Source organism: Gymnodraco acuticeps, unplaced genomic scaffold, assembly GCF_902827175.1.
Source record: "Gymnodraco acuticeps unplaced genomic scaffold, fGymAcu1.1, whole genome shotgun sequence".
Taxonomy (NCBI): domain Eukaryota; kingdom Metazoa; phylum Chordata; class Actinopteri; order Perciformes; family Bathydraconidae; genus Gymnodraco; species Gymnodraco acuticeps.
Genome location: NW_022991595.1, coordinates 5,610 through 31,510, shown reverse-complemented (window position 1 = coordinate 31,510; position 25,901 = coordinate 5,610). Strand labels below are relative to the sequence as shown.

At 38.6% G+C, this 25,901-nt stretch overlaps 1 protein-coding gene across 1 annotated transcript; it reads right to left on the bottom strand.

Moving 5' to 3' along the window:
- Positions 1-1,573: 1,573 nt before the first annotated feature.
- On the bottom strand, positions 1,574-24,064 carry rab3db (RAB3D, member RAS oncogene family, b). The gene is made up of 5 exons (XM_034197960.1): positions 23,849-24,064; positions 13,977-14,213; positions 3,368-3,486; positions 2,725-2,849; positions 1,574-1,808 (listed from the first exon to the last, which is right to left on the bottom strand). The coding sequence occupies exons 2-5, from the start codon at positions 14,211-14,213 to the stop codon at positions 1,621-1,623; spliced, it is 669 nt and encodes a 222-aa protein (XP_034053851.1). The 5' UTR covers positions 23,849-24,064; the 3' UTR covers positions 1,574-1,620.
- Between the last annotated feature and the right edge of the window lie 1,837 nt (positions 24,065-25,901).

Sequence of the window (25,901 nt, the reverse complement as noted above, 5' to 3'; positions counted from 1 at the left end):
ATGTACATACAGAACATTTGAGGCTCACAGAAACCCTTTAACTGAGATCAGTGTGCTTCCCTTTGAGACAAGACAAACACTCTGTGCCTCATTTCCAGTCAATAACAAGATGAACAAAAAAGACACCACTTTATCAATACTCAGTTATTAAGCCCCGTAGTAGGTTTGCCATGCCGACTGTTTTGCCGTGCTGCAGATAGGAGGAGCGGTGTGTGTGTGTGTGTGTGTGTGTGTGTGTGTGTGTGTGTGTGTGTGTGAGAAAAGTCATTAATCAAAAATCATCAGACAACATACAATGTACAAAGGTCATGCAAGTACAAGTGTCGCCTGTGATAGAAGACTTCCTCACACAAGCACACGGAGAGCAGAGATGAACTTTTGGATTAACATCGACCCACGGCTTCTAATTGGCACAAGAGAAAGATTTAATTTCTTCTAACATGCTCAAGACTGGCATTAAGATTCAGGACGTCAAGAGGACGTTGTGTTGGCTTGATGCTTTAACTTATCAATAAGTGATTCTGAAACAAGTTGATCAGAACAGAGACACCCTAGGGTTGCCAACTTCCAGAAATGGAGAAACGGGACACATGAAAGATTTTTGGGTTTCTGGCGGATTTAGTTACTTTTCTTTGTTACTTTATTTCGGTTTTAGGGTTAGGTTAGGGTTATGTTATTTAATTATTTTGGGGGAGCCAGCCCCTAGGGTTCGAAAATGTTTTTGGGGGTCAAACCCCCCAAAAACCTCAAAATGCATAAACTATGCATACCTATAACACAATACAAACACAACGTATCAGCGCTGGTCAAAGTGGTTGGTATTTGGGGAGGACAGTGAAGGCTTCAGTGACTATCAGCTCACCAGAGAGCTAATGGTTTGGAAAAGAGGCAGCAAGTGGGTCCCTTTAAGGCTGATGAAGATTATCTCAGATTGCTTTTGTGCTGCCAGTGTGGACAAAGCCTTGCTAGCCATTTTCAGTCTTCATGCTAGGATTAGCTAACAAGCTTTAACCTTTAAGACTTATTGACCTGTTTGAGACATTCAACATTTTAAGAAGGCTGTACAAAACTGAAGGCTAAGCACATGCACACGCTGGATGAATCTCTAACTAACCAATGAATGCCCTAAGTAGCTTCAACCAAAAAACGCGGTTTGGCATCACTAGCTGGACTGATATTTGCCACTAATGTACAGCGGTGGGCAAGGCAGTTGTTTTAGGGGGTGGACAGTGAAGGCTATAATGACTATCAGCTCACCACTGCGCTGATGGTTTGAAAACAGAGGCAGAAAGCAGGCCTCTTTAAGGTAAAAGACTGAAAGACGGGACTTCTTGTTGAAGATTATCTCAGGTAGATATCCTTTGGTGTCTTGCTGCGCTGTGTAGACGAAGAGAGAGGAAGAGGTGCGACACTTCACATGTTTGAGGCACAGAAAAGGTAGGTCTTCATGTACTGTATGTTATATGTGTGTGTGTGTGTGTGTGTGTGTGTGTGTGTGTGTGTGTGTGTGTGGGTGTGTGTGTGTGTGTGTGTGTGTGTGTGTGTGTGTGTGTGTGTGTGTGTGTGTGAGAGAGTGTGTTTTTGTGTGTGTGTTAGAGGAGCTGATAGGGGGAAGATGCTCTAACAAGCGCAGCCCCCGTGGCTCTCTGAAGGCGAGTCTTTAAGGGCCTGGTTCCTGTGGTTGGTCACCAGGTTGATGTCTCCCTCCATGCTCTCGTTCATCTTCTCACAGATGACGTCCACCAGGCGCTCGAACACCTGCTTCACGTTGATGTTGTCCTTCGCGCTGGCCTCGAAAAACTGGAAACCTAACGGGGCAGGAAGCAGATGTATGCATGATGAAAGTACATGCATAAATACGATAAAGTCAAAGTCACAGATCGCTCGCCTGGTACAGACTGCTATGAAAATGATGGGGGTCAAAAAACATCCATCTCTCCAAAACAGATATGAGCAGTTCATTATTGGACAGGCACAACAAATGATATCTGATCCCACCCACATACTCCACCCAGAATTCCAGCTCCTACCTTCTGGTAGAAGATTCAGGGTTCCCAAGATCAGGCTGATGTGCATTTAGCTTCTTAACACTCACATGTAATGTAATGTACACTGCCCCCTTGTGGGTCAAGTTTAAGAAGGCGAGCCTCCAGAATCTCCAGGTTGCTTATAATGATTGTTTGCGTTAACTGCTTAGAAGGTGGTGCAGTGCAAGTGAAATGTTTTGTAATGCACGAGTCAACACGTTCCATGCTCTCTCGAGAAATCTGATGTACAAATGTATCTGTCGATTGAATGTTTCTCATAATTTTGTCATTATGCTGCTGTCAAATCCGTGTCTCAGTCACCTCTGTGGAAACATTGGTATAACTGCCTTTTTACATTTATATTTGATGTCTTTTTTTTTTTAAATGGACATTGAGTCTCTTCAATAGAGATGATGATGATGTAATATACTTTTAAATGTTGGCCATGAGGGTTGTGCAATAGGTCGCCATTGTCAATATGCATCTGTGTATTGTGTTTGTGAAAACGGTGCATGAGTATATGTGTATGTATTTGAATGTTTATTGTATATGTACGTATGCAGAACTGCATGACAGAGTCCAGAACAAGTTTCCTTACGGGGACAATAAAGTATATCATATCGTATCGTAAAGGCAGAAGCTAGCAGGTAGAAGTTTAACAAAAAGACAAAAACGTTGTGAGTGAAAGAGTTCGTACCTAGTTCCTCTGCCAGCCTCTGGCTGTCCTCTGTTGGGACGATCCTGTCGTCCTCCAGGTCGCACTTGTTTCCGACCAGAATCACCTGAGCGTTGTCCCACGAGTACGTCTTGATCTGCGTCGCCCTGTAGGACACATGTCAAGTCTCAGTCTACATGATTTAAAGCAGTAAATTGCAATTTAGAACCCAATACATCCCAAATCATGCAAAACAGAAATAAAATTCTCATTACAAATCAGCACTAATATATATATTTTTAAAGTTCCTGTAGGGCCTCTATCAGCTAAAAAGACGTCAACATTTGCAACGTCTCTCTAAGTGTGTTGGTGCGTGCCATCTTATTTTGAATACAATATTTTATGGCATCTTCACCCAAAAGAAAATTAAAATGTCGATCTAGAATTTGAATGTCAACGTTTTGAACTAAGCTCAGAACTCTTTGGTACAGCCATACATTTCACTAAATGACAAATGGGACAACAAAACAAGACACCAAACTTTTTTCATTATTAACATTCTTAGTTGACCCGTTTAAAAATGTCAGAGGCTTTTCATTTGTTGGGATCATATCTCCTACTTTTAAATGCTCCAAAACATGCTAAACTAGGCCCAAATAAATATTGAAAAGAATATCCAACTGACCAGTCCTGCACAGCGTTGAAGGAGTCCTGGTTTGTGATGTCGTACATGAGCAGGAAGCCCATCGCTCCTCTGTAGTACGCTGTGGTGATCGTACGGTAACGCTCCTGACCCGCTGTGTCCTGCATGAACACACACACACTCATATAAACTATGGTTCACACACTTTGTATTTAGTAAGATCTTTTAACTGCAGCATTTGATACCGTCGACCATGACATCCTACTCCACCGTCTTCACACTACAATTGGACTCTCTGACTCTGCCTTAAACTGGTTCACCTCCTATCTCACCGGGAGGACTGAGCACGTCACCTTGGGAGCGGCTAAATCAAGAACTCACTCTGTGACTTGCGGTGTCCCCCAAGGATCAGTCCTCGGCCCCACCCTTTTCACCATATACATATCCCCCCTTGGTCGTGTCATCAGCCGGCATGGAATATCTTTCCATTGCTATGCTGATGACACACAGCTCTACATCAGAGCAAACCCAACCCCCTCTGCACCTCTGCCATCATCCACAATAACCACTTGCCTGCAGGAGATAAAGGTGTGGATGAAGCACAACTTTCTCCAGCTAAACAGCTCCAAGACTGAAGCCATTCTTATTGGCACTCCACATCAGGTCCGTTCATCCGCCATCACCAGCATCACCTTCTCCGGTCAGAACATTCCACTCTCACCAACGGTTACCAATCTGGGAGTTAAAATGGATCCTCACCTGACCTTTGAGGCCCACATCAAGCAAATATGCAAGACCTCTTTCTACCACCTTAGAAATATTGTGAAACTCCACCCCACACTCAGTCTGCCAGATGCTGAAAAGCTTGTCCACGCCTTTGTCTCCTCCAGGCTGGACTACTGCAACGCACTTCTCATTGGGATTCCTAGCAAGAACATCCAGAAGCTGCAATACATCCAAAACACAGCTGCTAGGATCCTGATGAGAGTGCGGAAGTACGAACACATCACACCCATCCTCAAATCACTGCACTGGCTCCCGGTCTCACTCAGGATTGACTACAAAATCACCCTCTTCACTCATCAGTGCATATATGGAAATGCTCCCTCCTACATCAAGGAATTGCTCACCCCACAAACCTCCACGAGGAACCTACGTTCAGTAAAGGCAAACCTCCTCATCCCACCAAGGACAAAACTGAAGACCATGGGAGACCGAGCCTTCTGCTCCGCTGCTCCGAGACTGTGGAATGCCCTCCCAAACCAGCTGAGGACACCACAGACTGTGGAGGCGTTCAAAAAAGGCCTAAAAACGCATCTTTTTAGAATAGCCTTTAACTCGATTTTTAAATCCCACACATTATGCCATGCCGGCATGAATGTCACAGCTTTTATTATGTTGTTTTAATTGTTTTTAAATTGTTTTTTTATTGTTTTTGTTGTTTTGTTTCACCCTTTTTAATTTTTAATTTTGTAGCACTTTGAGTTTTGTTTACGCAAATTAAAAGTGCGCTTATAAATAAAATATATTATTATTATTATTATTATTATTTAACAAACAAAAAAAAATCATCTGTAGCTATTCCAATATGTGATTGGACGCCACCAGGGGGCAACGTTGTCAAAGCAATATTTACCTCTTATAAGTCAGAGTTGCAACACAGGAGCATGTATCAATTAGACTGAGTGGTTTAATTCAAGGTTCAAGGCTCAAGGCTTTGTATTAGTCATACGTACATAGCTACAGTGTAGTTATGACGATGAAAATCTTAGGTCACAGAGAAACAGAATCAGAATTAAGATATGTTAGGGGTACACTTAATTGGTTCCAAAATACTCAAACAGTGTTTCCCCTAGGTTTACTGCTTTGGGGGGGTGCTGCCTGGGGGGGGGGGGATTTTTTAAATCCTCTGGAGCAGAGAGAGGAGCTGTGGATTATTGTTATTGATTAGTGCATCAGTGTTTCTTAGGGTCAAAAACACTAAACTCACAACTTCAAATGAAAGCGTTTAGTTTATTTAATAAAAGAGCACATGTTCAATGTGAAAAGTGACAGTAGATATAGATTAGTTGCAATTTGGTGCTTATATATATATATTTTTTTTCTTTTTATTATTATTTAAAAAAATATATATATATATTTTTTTTTTTAAACACCTTGAATTTCAGGGGGGGCGCGGGGCTCCGTTGGCGGGGCGCAACGCCCCTCCACGATAATGGTAGGGGAAACACTGACTCAAACACACCTTCATCAACCCAACCACTCATTTTCCAAATATGGTAACTTTACCGTATTTTAAACTGGCTGATAGTTAGTTGGTATGGTAAAACCTGCAATCGTACTACTAATTTACTAAATTAACTATACATACTAAACTAAACTGAACAAAAATATAAATGCAACACTTTTGTTTTTGCTCCCATTTTTCATGAGATGAACTCAAAGATCTAAAACATTTTCTATACACAAAATAACCATTTCTCTCAAATATTGTTCACAAATCTGAAAAAATCTGTGATAGTGAGCACTTCTCCTTTGCCGAGATAATCCATCCCACCTCACAGGTGTGGCATATCAAGATGCTGATTAGACAGCATGATTATTGCACAGGTGTGCCTTAGGCTGGCCACAACAAAAGGCTCTTTGAGTTCATCTCATGAAAAATGGGAGCAAAAACAAAAGTGTTGCATCTATATTTTTGTTCAGTGTATAAGTCATGGAAAATGACATGCATTTAAAAAATGTGTCGATAATTTAGCTAACTGTTAATATGTCCATGAACACGTTTCATTTCCAAAGCTTTGTTCACACCATAAAGCCATACATTCAGAACATAGAAAGAGAGGACAAAAAGGAAGATTAACTAACATGTAGATGAAGATGAAGGGAAGGAGTTAAAGTCAGTTGCAGGATGGCTTTCTTCAAATAAAGAGTTAACCCCAATAGTGGACATACAGTTCAGCGTCAGGTGAAATGAGCCTTGCTCCAAAATCATTTCTCATCAGACCAGGACATCTGGCTTGCATCAATAAAAACACACAGATAAGAGAAGAGAGCGCCACAGAGTCAGAGAGGAGGTGTGGTGACTGCTCAAAAGAATTGAGTGCATTTACAAAAACAAAAAGAGGAACAGGTGGAGTGAGCGACTCCCTTCCACTCTCACGGTTACTTGGTAACGTGTCTTCATTTGCATCTGTGGCGTGAGAGTGTGTGTGTGTGTGTGTGTGTGTGTGTGTGTGTGTGTGTGTGTGTGTGTGTGTGTGCGTGCGTGCGTGCGTGTGTGTGTGTGTGTGTGTGTGTGTGTGTGTGTGTGTGTGTGTGTGAGGGTGAGGAGGAGTGTGTTGTCTAGGTAACCAGAAGCCATTGAGGGTTATGAATGTTCCATTACAGCCAGGACTCCTCCGGCCCAAAATGATCCGTCTCACTTTACAAAATGAGACAGACAGAGAGCGGTCTGCTGCGTAAATCCAGAGGGGAAAGCTTCTGTTATATTATTCTATTCTTTCAAATGCCACAGTGTTATTGTTTAACATATAGAGTGGTGCAGGAATAAGTCCTAAAACCTGGAAATAAGTCCGCATTTTAGCACTTTCGAACTCCATCAAAGTCAATGTTTTTTTTAATAGCTTTAGATGCCTGAAATAAGGTCTGTGGTTAACACAAGCTGTAGAGATTTTCATGTTGGTTCTACGTCATAAAACACGTCAGTAAACACCCCACTGGTGAATGTCTGAAGCTATTACGAGTCATAAAACTGAGGTTGCTAACAAGTGGCAAAATGAGACGACTAAACGTCATCACGCCGATCATAAGCCTTGAATAACAATACAATATTTTATTAGATAGATTTGTTTACGGTATACCGAAAATAATAAAGAATATGGCCGTATTTTTGTCTTTTTTCTGATGAATATATTCTACAAGATAATGCAAAAGTTAGGAACTTTTTTGGTAAATGGTAATCATTGAGAAATGTAAAGCACATATTGACTGTAAATGAATGCTAGCAATAGAACATTAGCCACCTGTAGCTGAGGTGTCATGTGACCGTGCTGTAGTTCCTTTATAGCTTAGCGTTAGCTTTTCACTTCTGGAGATTGCATTTACGCTTCAACTATCATATAAATGGTGTTAATATGAGGAGATTATCCTGCTCAACTAAACGTGTGAGTAACATAAACATGTGTTTGCCACAGATCTTATTTTCTACAATATACCAAAAGCCAATGGAGAAATCCCATTGGCTTTTTGTCAAGATAATCATGAAAACGTATTTAGTCGACCTACAGAAAGACGTCATCCCTGCCCCACTATACTCCTGGTATATCCTTATCTCATCCATGCAGAGATGAACAAATATTTGGCAACGTAATGGGACGTCTAAACAAATAGGCAGCCTTCAGGGTTGCTATTAACAACCGGTAAACACAAGCTGCTCACTCGTGTATGGGGAGGGGGTTAAATCAGGCCTCTGCATGCAGTGCCTACACACACCTAAGTTTATATTAGCAGCGACACGCACACACAGGATACAAACCCCTTTCACATATACAACACTGTCTTGTTCATTCTAATACTGTCAGTCCTGCATACACCTCCGAATTTAGCACATTGTACACAAAGCTACCTATTTTAATGTGATAGATAGTTAGGTAGATAGATAGATAGATAGATAGATAGATAGATAGATAGATAGATAGATAGATAGATAGATAGATAGATAGATAGATAGATAGATAGATAGATAGATAGATAGATAGATAGATAGATAGATAGATAGATAGATAGATAGATAGATAGATAGATAGATAGATAGATAGATAGATAGATAGATAGATAGATAGATAGATAGATAGATAGATAGATAGATAGATAGATGGATAGACAGATAGATAGAGATAGATAGATAGATAGATAGATAGATAGATAGATAGATAGATAGATAGATAGATAGATAGATAGATAGATAGATAGATAGATAGATAGATAGATAGATAGATGGATAGACAGACAGATAGATAGATAGATAGACAGAAGATAGATAGATAGATAGATAGATAGATAGACAGATAGATAGATAGATAGATCTCATATGTGTAAACCTACTCTGCTCTACTCTGATTCTGATACATAAATATGGATATATGTGTGAAAGGTGTGCACGTTTTCTCAAAGATAAGAAGCATTTTTCCACGACACACATAAAAGGCAGGCATGTAAACAGTATGTGTACACAGTGTGAACACATAGTACATATTCATCGTGTGAGGGGCCATGTGGTGTGTTATCAGGCTTTTTCCACGATACACAAAGGGCGGCTGGCAGCATGGGGATCAACAATAGTGAGGATCTGATGTTCAACATGAATTTAACAGGCAGGATATTTCACAGAGTGGATTATTAACACCTCATAAGGGAGGACTCTTATGCCCGCCGGTCCCACACCCTTTAAATACACGGCAGTATATCTCAAACATGTCTCCGTCAGAAGTTGATAGGGAACTTCCTCTACTTCCTGAGTTTAGGAAATACCAGGGCTGCCTTTGAAATAATCAGGTCCTGAGTCTTTTACCCACCACTTTTTCTTAACTACAGTGAAAAAGGCCATGGGTTGAAGGTAAGATTCATCAGGATTTAGGAAAATAAAACTGTCGTCCTATGAGAATACGACTGCACTTACACTAGGCAACGTAATTATGATGGGACAGTGAGTTATTGTTGAACTTCTGTGGGAAAACTACCATTTTCCAAAGACGGCACAAGTGCGTTCTTATGCTGTTATAAATAAAAGTAGCTGAAGAAACCCAAACCAAATTAGTACACACCTTAAAATGTTGACTTCATTTGGTAATTTAAAAAGGAAAGTAGAGTACACTGTAAAAAATGCTGCTCCAAAAACAAGTTAAACAATAATGAAAACAAGCTGTTTTCACTTGAAATAAGTACAAAAATCTGCCAATAGAACAAGAGAAAATTAGCTTGGTAACATTTCTTGAAATAAGAAGGGATGGTTAGATAAATCAGATCTTGTAATTATCTGGGAGAACTAAATATTTTAACTATATTTTACCAGAATCAGGAAATGTTGTGTTACAATATGAGCCGCAAATGCTAAAAAGTGTTCTGTTTTCTGATGTTAGTTGGTGATTTTGTAATAAATATGTAAAAAATTATGTGTTTCATCTGAGATACAACTCAAAATAAGATGTTTTGACTCAACAAGATGATCCATTGTCTAAAAACAAGACCCGATATCCCTCTGAAGTTATTATGTCTTATAGCAAGTGTAAAGACATATTCTGACTATGTATATATTAGACAAATATACTTGGCAATATTTCAAGTTTTTGTAGAGTATCGTTCATAGTTTGTCTCTTGCTGTAACATAGTGTTAAAAGTTCAAAACATACAGATGCTTTAGCAGGTAATGCTAAAGAACCGTATATTTTATGATCTGTATTTGTCTGTGGTTGATTCAGAAAATGACTGAATGGTGTGTCACTTTAAATGTTGTGAGCACAAGGAATTAAGAGAGAATGATCTCTTATCTGTCTATTTCACTGCAAATCAAATGTGTTTTGCGTATTCAGCTTTCACAGTAGCCTACTAGTTTCACAGTATTGGCACTAACTACAGGTGCACTGTGTGTATTCAACAACTTGTGGGATAATGATTTATTTTATGTAAGATTGTGCTTTTTCTTTTCTTTAATCAAATGCCACATGGAGGACTTAGCTGTGGAGCACTTTCAAATAATGTACATATGCCTATTTCATTTTCACTGTAAAAGAAAAGGAATAGTGCACTACGCTCTGCATCAGCCAAACGACTCGTTGCGCCCTCGCTGCGAGGGGGACCCAAGTTCCCATCGGCGAAAACACGTGGGTTTGCTGTCCTGGCTCCAAGATGGTGGAATGAGCTCCCCATTGACATCAGGACGGCAGATAGCTTGCACATCTTCCGGCGCAAACTGAAAACTCATCTCTTTCGACTCCACTTCGAGCGTTAGAACTATTAACGAAGCACTTTTATACTAATAAAGGACTGGCTTACCTAAAGCCAGTTGAGTAGCACTTGAAATGTTTGGCTCTATGAAACCTGATGTACTTATATGATTCTGTTTTCTTCAAGGTTGTGTCTTCCTGGTCGAATGTACTTATTGTAAGTCGCTTTGGATAAAAGCGTCAGCTAAATGCAATGTAATGTAATGGAATAGGCTACAAACTCCATTTTCAATAATACATCATTAAAAAACAAATATTAGTTTAGTCACACTTTATAGAGCCTGGAACCATGGGAGGGGTAATTTATTTAACTGTATACAGTAGTTTGCATTTATAATTAATCAAACTTGATACAAATTTATGGCATGATCTTTTCAAACAGCCATTATTGAAGACGTTTCCAAAATAAAATCAAGGACTCCATGACAACGTTTTCGTTGTAATTGTCCATGTTATTCCCAACTCAGGTTATTACATCTAGTTATTTGACCCTCCTCTTCCTCAGCTGTTTGCAGTAACTAATTTCATGTCATTAAACAAGAGACATGTTTGGTCAGGTAGCAGATTGTGTGTGTTTTGGTGTTGGCTCCTCTGCTGCTGAATCATCTCCGTGTGTCGTAAATTGGCTCACACACTGTTGGTTCAAATGAATCATGTGTTTGAAGAGCATTAACAATGTATATCATTTGGATTTCAAGTGTATTGTGAGAATTGTGTGCAAGAGAAAAATTACGGATACACCTTTTAATACAATGTTAAAGTCTATCGGTGGAAACCCGGGTTCTGTCAGAGGTGGTGATTAATCTCAAACTAGCTGTCTGATATAAGCTAGCTGTTTCAGGCTAGCAACCGTTTCAAGCTATGTTTGAAGATTGCCGTTTTCTTGGTTCAGGTGTAAAGGTCATCAGCTGGTCTTAATAAAATATATACAAACATAACATCAAGCTCTTGGGAATATTGTATTATAATATTACTTCAAATTAAGTTAGCATTACAAGCTAGTTGTTTCAGGGTAGCAGCTGTTTCGAACTAGCTATTTCAGGCTAGCAGTGGTTTGAAGCTATGTTTGAAGCTTTCCGTGTGTGTGATTCTGGTGTTAAAGTCATCAGCTGGTTTTAATCAAATATATACAAACATAACATCAAGCTCTTGTGAATATTGTATTGTAATATTACTTCAAATTAAGTTAGCATTACAAGCTAGTTGTTTCAGGGTAGCAGCTGTTTCGAACTAGCTGTTTTAGGCTAGCAATGGTTTCAATTTAGCAGTGGTTTCAAGCTAGCTGTTTGAAGCTTTCTGTTTTCGTGCTTTCGGTGTTAAAGTCATCAGCTGGTTTTAATAAAATACATAAAGACACATCAAGCTCTTGGGAATATTGTATTGTAATATTACTTAAAATTAATGCATATATCTCAGTGTTTTGTGAGCATTACCAGCTAGTTGTTCCAGGCTAGCAACGGTTTCAATTTAGCAGTGGTTTCAAGCTAGGTTTGAAGCTAGCTGTTTGAAGCTTTTTCCTTTTCCAGGTTATATATTATAAAACCTGAACCTTGTATATTTTATTATAATATTACTTTAAATGAATGCATATCTCAGTGTTTTGTTAGCGTTACAAGATAGTTGTTATACTGTAGGTTAGCAGCTAACTAGCTGTTCTGAGCTAGCAGCTGTTTCAGGTCTTAGGGCTAAGTTAATCAGCTGATAATAATAAATAAATTGTTACAACTTCTGCATGACTTGCAGCCACATTGGTCAAAAAAGCCACGAACTCTTGCAATGTGGCAATGACAAGTTCTCAAAACTCATGACACAGGCAACAATTAATATTTGAAAGTCATACAGGCAACTCAAAAAAGCTTTTTGCATAAGAGAAGTATTATCTATACACAAACTGATTTTGTTTACTGAAAATGTAAAGTAGCAATATTCTATGTTGTTTACATAATATATGGGTCAAATGACTTATGTGTAGTGTGTAATTTGGAGGTTTTTTGCAATTAGCAGTTCTCTAAAAAAAAAATGTTTTAGTGTCCACAACTTTCATGATTTTGGTTCGGTCCTTTGGCTCACTCATAAAGCCTGGTTATCAGAAACAACATTTTCTATTTTCAGCACAAATGCTCTAAAACCCACAATAAACTACTGTAAAACTAAAGTAAGCAACCTGCTTCTTAATTCTGAGCTTTAGCAGCTACATTCTGACCTCCACAACTATGCAAAAGTATGAAAATGTGAAAACTTTAATCTTTTACTCCTTCATTTGTGCAAGTTGATAAGAGCAGGGAGTAGGAATGTGAATGCCACCATGAGGAGGTCATGCATTTTACACTTCTTGGTGAAAACAAGCACGGGCTGACTTTCATTTTCCTTATATCCCCGTCTTCTATACTTTATTTACCTCCAAAGAAACTGCTCATCATCTGACTGTTCCTTGATGTTTGGACAAAAATCAAATGCGGTGCCATCATTGCTGCAAGTATATAAAATATGTCTTCCAAACTATTGATTTTGATCATGTAACGCTTGTGTAATTGTTTAGACTTGCTCCTAAGCCTTTCTGTAAATACATCAAGAGATTACAGAGCTACAGGAGATGCATCAGAGCAGCCTTAATTATTCATTAACTTAGTTATTTTGCTTTGACAGCTATTTTCTATGAAAGAGACAAAAATACCTACCTGAAAACGTAATCAAAACAGCCAGCAAATCATGGTTTATATAGCAACACATATAAACCCATATTTGTTTTTCAAATGTCATTTTTTCAATGTTTGTTTGTTTCTAAAATGGATCAACAACAACAAAACACATTTCCCCCCAGGATAATTAAAGTATTTTTGATTCTGATTCTCATATATTCACTATGATACTTCAGCAGGTATATGTTTTCGGTGTGGCAACGTATATTGTGTCCCGATTAGTGACGTCACAATAACAGATAGTTGATAACAATACCTGTAAAATTCCACCAATTTGATAGCACGGTAAAAATATATTTATTCAAGTATCTTGCCTAAAACATTATAATATTGACATCAGGAGGGCAGATAGCTTGCACATCTTCCGGCGCAAACTGAAAACTCATCTCTTTCGACTCCACTTCGAGCGTTAGAACTATTAACGAAGCACTTTTATACTAATAAAGGACTGGCTTACCTAAAGCCAATGGAGTAGCACTTGAAATGTTTGGCTCTATGAAACCTGATGTACTTATATGATTCTGTTTTCTTCAAGGTTGTGTCATCCTGGTCGAATGTACTTATTGTAAGTCGCTTTGGATAAAAGCGTCAGCTAAATGCAATGTAGGTAGGTAGGTAGGTAGGTAGGTAGGTAGGTAGGTAGGTAGGTAGGTAGGTAGGTAGGTAGGTAGGTAGGTAGGTAGGTAGGTAGGTAGGTAGGTAGGTAGGTAGGTAGGTAGGTAGGTAGGTAGGTAGGTAGGTAGGTAGGTACTTTATTGATCCCAATTTGGGAAATGTTTGTGTTGCAGCAGCATAAAAAACAAGGCAATTAATAGGAGAAATTAAGACACTAGAAATAAACAGTCCAAAATATTTCTGAAATAGAGATAAAATAGCATTAAAAAGATTGAAGGGATGATGAAAGCCACAAATTACAACCACTAATAATCCCATCTTTAATCCACTCACCCAGATCTGCAGCTTGATCCTCTTGTCGTTGCGGAAGACCGTCTTGACCTTGAAGTCGATGCCGACGGTGCTGACGAAGGCGGAGGTGAAGGAGTCGTCTGCGTAGCGGAACAAGAAGGAGGTTTTTCCCACGCTGCTGTTGCCGATTATCAGCAGCTTGAACATGTAGTCGAAGTTCTGGTCAGCCGCATCCTTCTGAGAGGGCTGCTGCTGGAGCCGAGCATCACTGGAGGCCATCTGGAGAGGAGCAAAAAGAGATGTTACCTCTACCTGCAGGCACTGTTTACACCTGTTTGCTATGGTAAATGATATTTTCTAATCATCATCATCAGCTTTATTGAAGAGACTCAAGGTCTAATGAGAGAATAGTAATAATACATTTTATTTCTATAGCGCTTTTCTAGAAGGAAGAGATGGAATGAGAAGACGGTCAGGTAGCCTATATATGTGCATGTTTATTCATTTCTTATTTTAGAGTTACTTGCCTGTATATCATTTTACCTTTGATTTTATCTTAAATTTTATTGTATCTAATCTGTGTTAATTTGTTCTGTCCTGTTTTTCATTCTTACCCTGTTGCTATTAAACTACTGAATTAAAGGTCCGTTTTATCTTATCTTAGAGTCCAATTCAATTTTGGTTTTGCTCTGTCGAAAGGAAATGGAAGAAATGGGTCGACTTTACTACCAACTTTACAGTCGTTACATGCTACATTCAAAACTGCTTAACAATCGTAATCATCAACTTCAACCGATTCCCCTTGCCCCCGCCTCGACGTAAGCATGACGTATGCGGTGCTTTTGCTCTAGCCGGATGATTTTTTGTTGCGGTGTGAACAGGAAAACCCGGTGCTTTTCAAGCTCCAGCTCCGAACCGGCCCTGAAACACCGTTGGTGTGAATGAGGTATTACATACTACGAGTCATTCACCATTTCACACCTCATTCATGCAGAGCACTACCACTTGCTCTAGGAAGCTAACATTTACACACACTCAATCACACACACTCACTCACAGACACACACACTAATTCACTTACACTCACACACCATTGGCCATCGGGGTCAACTCAGGGTTCAGTATCTTGCCCAAGGACACATCGACATGTTGACTGCATTGACTGGGATCGAACCAACAACCTTCTGGTTGAAAGACGACCGCACTCCCTCACAGCCACAGTTTAAGTTCGACCTTAAAGCTGGCATGATATTTATTTTCGAATAATGATCTACTATTTTGTAATGACAAAAAAGCAAAATAAGTCTTCTCAAATATCAAGATGTCATATTTTGTTCTCGAAAAACAGAGCTAAGAGAGAGTCAATACTGGACGTACATTCGCCAAGTGGACGAACAACACCTATTATAATAAATGCTAACGTCTCTCTGTAAGATTAGATGTGTAAATAAGAAACTGTTTGCTAGTGTTATCACATCCAGCTTAACATTTTATGAAACCAGTTAAAAAGGCCTATCACAATTTCCCAAAGCTCAAGGAAATGCATTCAAATGTCTTGTTTTATCCCCATATAGTTCTCAAACATAAAATATTCAATTCATAATGTTATGAATAAAGGAATGCAGCAAAACCTCCCAATCAAGAAGAAGCTTGAAATTCACTTTTTTTTTGCTGATAGAAGAATTTTGATGATCAGAGCTGTTGTAGAGACAGAGATAAGGGGGGTTAAGGGAGTAAAGGATGGAGAATGGCATGCAACAAACGTCCCTGGCACTGACATTTCATCTCTTGTTGTCGACTTCAAAGTTCTGTGTGGAGTTTTGGACCACTAGAGGAGCAATTAGGCAAACATTTTTGCACATACGCCAGGATGCAAATGCATGATTGCAAGCTTACAGGTGATGCACTGCACATTATTGGTGATGGCAACCGTCAAGTGTATCAATGTGCTCTGTACACATGCATTAAAGTTCAGGATAACATGGGTGTAACAACACAAAACATCTGCCAAGCTTCAATGACTAACACAACAGAGGTATTTATACAAATCAACCACCAGCAAACCACCCAGAAGAATACATTTCTCAAATTTAGATATATCCGAAACTGCATGTGATCCCTGTTTGGGTTATCAATAAGCCAGATGAGATTTTGCACTGTGGCTAGTTTTGAAAATACATTAATGAACAAAAGTATGTTTTTTTTGGGGTAATGTTCATTATAAGCTGTAATGTCTGTAATTTATATTTTCCTAATACATGATAATACAAAAACAATGAAAGATAAATATTGAACATTTACAAAAAAAAGTCCATACATCAGTCTGCAGCCCTTATTATGTGGCTTAGATGAATACTTGATGCTGATTGGTCCATTTAAAACATTCTGCATTTTTCATTAGCAGACTGTTGCTAAGGACACGCACCTGTAACCTTGGCTGCTGTGCTCTCAATGTTTTGTCTCCCTGTTCCTGCCTGATGGCGTCAGCTGATAGTGTTATGGTTCTATCTTGTTATGCACAATGTTGATTATTCTCTCTGAACTAGCTAAATACATGGGTCTGGGGTAGAGTTCTTCAGAATTGATTAAGGCATCTCTACCGTGTGGTCAACTCGTGGCCCGTGACATGTCGTGTGAATTCTCCGGCCGAAGCTCCAAATAAACCGTCAGTGTTTGCCATCAAAGCTCCAGCTCTCCATCGTGTCTCTCTGAGTCCTGACTCCAATTGCTTCAGAAGTTTCCCCCACAAAAACAACATGGGATATTTCAAATATGTATTTTTATATTTGTGGACATTGTGCTGGACGACAGAGAAATCAACAGAAGAAGACAGACAGAAAGTTCAAACTAAAGTGAACACAGTCTAACATCTAGCAGTGTTTAAAGACTGGTTCATGGAAAATATAATGTGAGCAGACTCGGACAGTTACAGAAAACCTCCATCAGTTTTGCCGTCATTTTAAGTTACTTTGCTGTTCAGCCATTGCTCGCAGTTTTACGGACTATTTTTTCACAACACGGTGGTCACACATGGTCAGTTTGTAAATCAATAAATCCATCTTTGATCAATGTGACCCTATAACGACTCCATTAAAAGGTGTGTAATCAAAGTTAGAAAGATAACAGTGAGCTATAATGTGTAGATATAGCGAACACTTTAAATGACGAAAAAGCTGTGCCATCTGCTTTTATTGTAACCACTCATCTCAGAGTGATCCCTACTGAAGACAGGGATCAGGTTACCTGGCCATCACACACACAAACACACACACACACACACACAGGCTGATCAATCTCTCTGGTGAGACTAATCTCCGTGGAGACCGGCCTCAGCTGCCAGAAAGAGCCATTAGTGGTCGAAGCAACGAGTTCACTCAGCTTTTAACGGCCAGATGGAAACCTCCAGAGCAGGAAGCAGATATCTATCACACTGATACCAGCGCCACGGATACGAAGGAGAAGAAGAAGAAGAAGAGTGGGGGCTGAGAAACGACTGGGAAATCTGTGTCTTTTGCAAAAATCCATTCAAGTCCTCCCTTGTTAAACAGCTGTGTTTTGAAATACTCTATTCAAACTGATGGGTGCATTAGTACCGAAACACCACAAACCCTAACCGTTGTTTTACTCGTGAATTATTAAATACAAGAAAATATGTTTCACTGAACACATATTTCCCTTGTGTTTTCAGTGATACAACGTTTTGTGATTTGGAGCAACCTATAGATTTAAAGCTCCATTTATTTGGAACAACTCCATCTCTAACACTGCACTGTAACTTTTGTTCTTGTATTGTATCCCTGACTTTTTCTATTTGAGCTTGTTTTCTTTTTATTCTCTTGGCTTTTAATGAAATTTTAAAAAGGTATTTAAATGTTAAAATGTTATGTGTTCCTGTTGCCTGTTGTCTCAGATAATAATATTTAAAAAACATGTCTATGAAGTGTTTTGCTCAAAATACCAAACAGATCACCCATTAGCCATGCCTCATATCCCTCTATTTCACTTCCTGTTTCTAAAGTGCTGATTTGGGGTATAAAGCTTTTTTTTTAAATATATAGATAAAAAAGGAGGGGTCTGAGCTCATGCGGGACCCGGCAGCTACTGTCTAAACTAAATACTGCCGTGATGAAACGCCATATCATGGATTATCAAGGATTCTCTCTGAAACAGTATGGAGCTCAAAGGCTTTCTCTCTTGCCGGTTATACCACAAGGTGAGTTCCTTTTTACTTCCTGCTTCTTCACACACATGCTCTCCAGTACAGGTTAGCTCTGAGTGTTAGCGATGCTAATGTAAACACCGACCATATTACGTCCAAAACAGTCGGGCATTGTTTCTGATAGCAACGTTTCTGATAGGGCCGTGGGTCCACATTTCAGATATTACGTCATATCGGACGCAAATCTGGATCAGCTCCGTTGTTCCCCCGTTTTTAGAGATTTGGGTACGGAGGAAAAGAGAGAGGGTTTTATTTTCTGACGCTGCGTGAGTTCCCTGACGCACCGGGGACACATAGTTATGTATAAAAGACATCAGAAAGTGCATTTTGCATGATAGGTCCCCTTTAAATAAGCTTGCCTCGCCTTTATGAAATGTGTTACTGTCCAGGGGTTTTTCTAGAAAGATACAGTAGGAAGGCAATACTGTGGCACTGATCTTGTATATTAGATATCTAAATTATCGCGAGGACATAACGTCTGTATACAAGATGACACCGCGGACGTAAACAACAACACAGCATCGGAGCTCCTTTAAAACAAAGCTGTCTCTGCCGTCTGATGCTCTATTTAACACAATCTTCATATTTTTGGAGTAATTATACAGTTTTTGGCAGAAATATTGTTTTCTGGCATCACTTTCAAATTCTTCGGGGAAAATCTGCATTTTGGTATGAGGGCGCACGCCGAAAGTAGACAAAACCCTGCAATTAATGCAATGTTTACAAGCTTCCCAAAGGTGTGACAAGTATTAACTAACTTTGAATTAAAGTCAACCATCAACATTACCTTCATTGTCCACTCATGTGACTTCTACTAGGGCTGCACAATTACTCAAAATGTTAAAGAAATCGCAATATGGACCGGTGCGATACTCGAAACAAGGTATGTTATGCCATTTTTAATGAAGTATTGTGGAGCTGCAGAGATATCCAAGCCAACAAAATGGTATTCTACAGACTTAATAAAAACACATCTGAAAGATCAATCGCTCCAATATCATGAATCAATGTTATCTTTGTACTTCTGGAGATAGTATTTACACCGATCAAATAGTGTAAACGAGCTTATTTATCAAACAAATACACTTTTTGTTGAAAGAGCCCTTAAGATGCTATACAAATACGTCATCCTTGCAACACTCAAAATGTTCACAATGAGTTGTTGTGTTTCTAAATCGTTCAGCATTCCTTTCCACACAGTCTGCTGATGTTGTCATGAAACTTATTTCCACCAACAAACTAAGACACAACCCTGTTTCACAACGTTACCTTATGAATGTGAAACCAAGGTAAATCCCCCGCCCTATAACCACAATCCTAAAAAGGGCTCTCTGGGACATAAAGTGCTGTGTTTATGTCTTTCTAATCTCCAGGGACTGTGAAATCACATGACGCCGTGTCGGGACCCTGGGGGAAATGTTTTGTGTTACTTAAGTACATTTTTCTGGTATCAGTACTTTACTCCACTACTTATTTTTCTGACGACTTTTTACTTTCTACTTCTTACATTTTGAACCCAAATACCTGTACTTTCTACTTCTTACATGTTGAACACAAATACCTGTACTTTCTACTTCTTACATTTTGAACCCAAATACCTGTACTTTCTACTTCTTACATGTTGAACACAAATACCTGTACTTTCTACTTCTTACATGTTGAACACAAATACCTGTACTTTCTACTTCTTACATGTTGAACCCAAATACCTGTACTTTCTACTTCTTACATTTTGAACCCAAATACCTGTACTTTCTACTTCTTACATTTTGAACCCAAATACCTGTACTTTCTACTTCTTACATGTTGAACCCAAATACCTGTACTTTCTACTTCTTACATGTTGAACCCAAATACCTGTACTTTCTACTTCTTACATGTTGAACACAAATACCTGTACTTTCTACTTCTTACATGTTGAACACAAATACCTGTACTTTCTACTTCTTACATGTTGAACCCAAATACCTGTACTTTCTACTTCTTACATGTTGAACCCAAATACCTGTACTTTCTACTTCTTACATTTTGAACCCAAATACCTGTACTTTCTACTTCTTACATGTTGAACCCAAATACCTGTACTTTCTACTTCTTACATGTTGAACCCAAATACCTGTACTTTCTACTTCTTACATTTTGAACCCAAATACCTGTACTTTCTACTTCTTACATTTTGAACACAAATACCTGTACTTTCTACTTCTTACATGTTGAACACAAATACCTGTACTTTCTACTTCTTACATGTTGAACCCAAATACCTGTACTTTCTACTTCTTACATGTTGAACACAAATACCTGTACTTTCTACTTCTTACATGTTGAACACAAATACCTGTACTTTCTACTTCTTACATGTTGAACACAAATACCTGTACTTTCTACTTCTTACATGTTGAACTCAAATACCTGTACTTTCTACTTCTTACATGTTGAACACAAATACCTGTACTTTCTACTTCTTACATGTTGAACTCAAATACCTGTACTTTCTCCTTCTCTCATTTTCCAAACAGCTGGTTCCTTTAGTTTGAATGTGTGTCTGGTGGCGTGATCATTATTATTTAGAGTCATTGCGTGCCTATTGATTTGAACACGATCCGTGTATCCATCATTTCCTGGTCATCTCTAAAGAAGAGGGACCAATGAAAACGTTGTCATGGAAACATTCATTAGCTAACAATGACATTATTGTTCTATTAATATAAAGGGAGGTCAGGTACTCTTTAAAACAGCTGCTAGTTATGGGTACTTTTTATTGAAGTACACTTCAAAGCCTCTTTACTTTTACTGGAGTAGTTTAGTCAGTACTTCTACTTCTACCAGAATATTTTAAAAAACGAGTATCCGTACTTCTAATTGAGTAAAGGATGTGTGTACTTTTGCCATCTCTACTTAAAAGGTCCCATAGCATGGATCCAACTCCAACACGCTGCTATTTCCATCTTAACCCTGAGGGAACCCCAGTCACATGTCCTGTATGTTTACTCTGCATCTCAGGATGTCTGCAGGCTAATCAAACAGCACTTTTAAAGTCAACAGTATTCTCTTCCCTTTTTCACAAAGGTGTCATATTAATGACAACATGTTTGAAGTTACAGAAGAAGTTGCTTAATTCTGTGATGGGTAGTTCCCTCTAAGTATGTGAAGAACTTACAAGAAACACACACACTGCTGATTCAATGAAATACCATCAGGAAGTATTCTTCTGTTTTATGTATGATGCTTTTTGTTGTGTATGCACTGCAACCAAAACTATGTGGAGAATAATGAACATCTGAAAACTAGGGAACCTGAACCTGAAGATCATTTCTCATTGTTGATTCATCTGCTTACTATGTTTTTATCTTTAAAATTTCAGAACATGAAGAACATTGTCCTATCTAGTTTATCAAATCTGAGAAAATGTGTTAAAAAGTCACACTTTAACACATACATTTGATATCAAGCAGAGACAATCAGGTAATCTCAATATTGGAGAGTCTGAAAGACGCCATGTCATAATTATCAAAATGTTTACTAGCTCGTAGCTTTAGAACAAACAACTAATGGCGCATTTCCACTGCAGCGGGTAGCCCCGTTTAAGCGTCCTTAATCGTCCTCAAGCGGCCAGGCCAGTTTTTGGTGGCCTTTCCATATAGCGTAGCACCGGCTAGCGGGTACTTTTTGGCTAGAAGCCTGAAATTGGGTCTGTTGTTAACACAAGCTGCAGAAATGTTCACGTTTTGTTCTGCGACCTAAAACACACCAGTAAATCCCCCACTGGTGAATGTCTGAAGCTTTTATGGGTCTTAAAAACAGCGGTTGCTAACAAGTGTCTAAATTAGACGACTAAACGTCATCAGGCTGAACATTAGCCTCCTTTAGCTTAGCGATGGTGACGTGAAGTCATGTGACCGTGATGAAGTTCCTTTATAGCCCGACATTAGCCACCTTTAGCTTAGCAGTGGCGACGTGAAGTCATGTGACCGTGATGTAGTTCCTTTATAGCCTAACATTAGCTTTTTACTATTACTTTTGCACTTCAAAAAATCATAAAATAGGTGTTAATATGTGTCGATTATCATGCTGATCAAAATGTGTTAGTATCATAAACGTGTGTTTGCCATAGATCTTATTTCCTACAATATTTCAAAACTCAATGGAAAAACCAATAGGCTTTTTGTCGAGGGAACCCTTGTGATGCTAACTTCTGTGTCGTCCTACAGAAATACGTCATCATTTCACTCATCTGTATCCCACTGAGCAGCTGTGATGACTTTGATCAAGTGTCCCACATCAGCAGCTGCCGTGAAATCCAGACATTCAACTCTTCCTCCAAAATACTTATGATATGTTTTATAATGATTGATCATGAAAGTGTTCTCAAAGCTGGTAAAGGTGCAGCTAGTTTGAATGACTTTGTAGCTTGTGAATTTACTCCAGGTGGAACTAAAGTCTGATTTAACACTTGATTATATTTCACATCCTTCATCCACATCTGTGAAGTAACTAAAGGGATTAAATACATGTAGTGGAGGAAAAGCACAAAGTAGCCTGAAAATAAACTACTCAAGTAAAGTACAAGTACCTCAAAATGGTACAGTACTTGAGTAAATTGGTTACTTCCCACCTCTGTATGTAACTTTAAGCAACAATAGTACAATGTGGGTCTCATTTGAAGGAGATATACCTGCAAGCATGAATACAAAATCTAATGAACAGAAACTGGACTTAAGTATCATTTTGAGGTACATTGAGGTACTATTGAGGTACTACCCGAGTATTTTCATGTTAAGCAACTCGATAAATCTACTCCCTTCCATTTTAAAAGCCAATATTGTACTTTATACTCCCTTAAATGCATCTGACAGCTTCAAATACACATTGCTATATAATTATAGGTGGAGATATCCAGCAGCAGTATATAAACGCATTAATGCATCAGTCATTTTAATCCAGTCAATGAATACATATGGTTCTAAAATGGGACATAACCCTTGACGTGTACTTTTACTTTTGGTACTTTAGGTATATTTCGATGCAAAAACTTTACTTGTACTTATATTTTACTTGTACTTTTATGTAAGTAGGATTTAAAATACAAGGCTTTTACTTTTAACAGAGTGTTTTTGCTATTTGGTATCACTTTACCTTTTTACGGATTACCTCTGCCATCTCTGCCAACTAACACTTGGGCATGAAGGGACATTTCACATTTATAAAACAACATGGCTTTCACATAGTTCACCAAAAATCTAATAGGATCATTTGTATACAAAAGACAGAGACGGGTAGTCATTAAAATGTCCAATACATTATAATACATTAAAGTAGGGCTTTTTATGTAAATCATATGGTTATCTAATAGCTACTAATTTTATTCTGAATGTTATCTACTGTCACCTTTGCCGTAACAATGTACATGTCCCTACTGTGGGACGAAGGATTTCTAATTCTGATGCTGAACAATAGTGTTTAATTCTTATTTTTCCTTTAATTTAAGGGCTTTTATAAAAGGAAATAAACTCATTTAAAATGCACAACACTTTGGGGTTACCATCTTAAACGTACAGATAATAACAACGTCGTTAACCAAAAAGTCATCTTTGCAATTTATCCAAGACAAGTGCTTAAATAATGTCATTCAGAGAAGTTTTCCAGCACTGAAACCTCTGGGTAAAGCCAGTGGAGCTTCAGACCGAGGACTCACCTTCTGAAGAGGAAATAAAACCCGGTTTCCTTTAGACTCTCTGTCGATGACTGTCTTCCGTTTTTTAACAGAGAAGTTAAACAAGCTGTTAAAGTAAAACTGAAATGTGTCTACTGCTCCAGAAACAGACCGGCAGCGACCTGCTCTAAGCCCAAACTCCGGAGACTTTCTCGCGCTTCCTTGTTTACGGTGAGCAGCGGCTCCAGGATCTCTGCAGCTCCCTGTGTGTGTGTGTGTGTGTGTGTGTGTGTGTGTGTGTGTGTGTGTGTGTGTGTGTGTGTGTGTGTGTGTGTGTGTGTGTGCGTGTGTGTGTGTGTGTGTGTGTGTGTGTGTGTGTGTGTGTGTGTGTTGTGTGTGTGTGTGTGTGTGTGTGTGTGCGACGGAAGAGCCTTAGGGCCAGCTGAGAAAAAAGATGTTGGGATGAGACCAAAAGTTTTAAAAAATAAGAGTTTTAACTTTAATCTCTGAATTCTGAAAACAATGTATTTTATTTCTGAAAAATATTCTGAAAAACAAATTATTTATTTTATTCTGGAAATCTCAGAATTTTGACTTTTTTCTTAAAATTCTGAAATTAAAGTCATAATTCATTTTTATTTATTTTAGGTCGCTTCCCCAAAAATCTAATTTGGCCCTATTCCTTTTTCTGTACTAAGTGCTTTGCAAAAACAGTGAAAGCATTAAGTCGAAGTTCAACAGAACACAATATGAGTACTTTTAAAAACACTTTATTACAGGGCATGTTGTTTAGCTGAAAACAAACACTTCAACACAATTCATGTGAATACAAATATCAAATAAAACATCAAAACAAGCTAACACACTGTACAGCAGAATATTAATACAACTGCCTCTGTCCTTGGAACCTCACATCAAGGAAAGGAAACAAGGAAAAGGTGATTATCAGGCAGAGCCACTACTCAGGATCCACGACTCAGGATCATAAATTCATCATAAAAGTCACTTAAAGGTCTATCATGCTATTTTTAGGCAATAGCATGGGTCTCCGATATATAAAAAAATATAAAACACATGAAGTGTTTTGCTCAAAATACCAAACAGATCACCCATTCTATATCCCTCTATTTCACTTCCTGTTTCAAAAGTGCTGATTTGGCTTTAAGAAAATAAAGAAAATTGAGGGGGGGGCTGAGCTCATGCGGGACCCGGCAGCTACTGTCTAAACTAAATGCTGCCGTGATGAAACGCCATATCATGGATTATCAAGGATTCTCTCTGAAACAGTATGGAGCTCAAAGGCTTTCTCTCTTGCCGGTTATACCACAAGGTGAGTTCCTTTTTACTTCCTGCTTCTTCACACACATGCTCTCCAGTACAGGTTAGCTCTGAGTGTTAGCGATGCTAATGTAAACACCTACCATCTGATAGCAACGTTTCTGATTGGGCCGTGGGTCCACATTTCAGATATTACGTCATATCGGACGCAAATCTGGAGCAGCTCCGTTGTAGCCCCGTTTTTAGAGATGTGGGCACGGAGGAAAAGAGGGAGGGTTTTATTTTCTGACGCTGCGTGAGTTCCCTGACACACCGGGGACACATGTTTATGTATAAAAGACATCACAAAGTGCATTTTGCATGATAGGTCCCCTTTAAGGTAAAGTACTCAGTATAGATTGGTATCCAGAGAAAAATAGAGTAGTGTATTCTTCTACTTAATAATATTCCTCGAAAACACATGTTTAATAATAAAGTCGTGAGTTATTGTGTTCATCTTCGTGGTACAATGATTGAATCTCTATATATTATCACGATATTAAGTATACTGTTCAACTGTATTTCATTTTAATGATATTCTATTGTATATGTATTTATGATTCAGATTCCTGCATCTTACTCGCACCATTATGTGTCATTTAATCCACTATTATCTTTATTTTTAGTAAGTTGTATTGTTGGAGGAGCCTGGGATTTAAGATTTGAATTTCCCAAATTATGTTGTAATGTTCATGTGAAAATAAAGTCTTTGAATCTTTGTTTTTTTAGATTTGAAAGTTGTGTTGGATACACAGAGAAATATTGATAACTGTAACGC

Excerpts from the sequence above, each read along its gene's own strand:
- rab3db (XM_034197960.1), bottom strand. The coding sequence starts at position 14,213 with ATGGCCTCCAGTGATGCTCGGCTCCAGCAGCAGCCCTCTCAGAAGGAT. Across the intron at positions 3,487-13,976 it reads GGATCAAGCTGCAGATCTGG|GACACAGCGGGTCAGGAGCG; the intron begins GTGAGTGGATTA and ends GTGTTCATGCAG. Across the intron at positions 1,809-2,724 it reads GAGGCTGGCAGAGGAACTAG|GTTTCCAGTTTTTCGAGGCC; the intron begins GTACGAACTCTT and ends CTGCCCCGTTAG.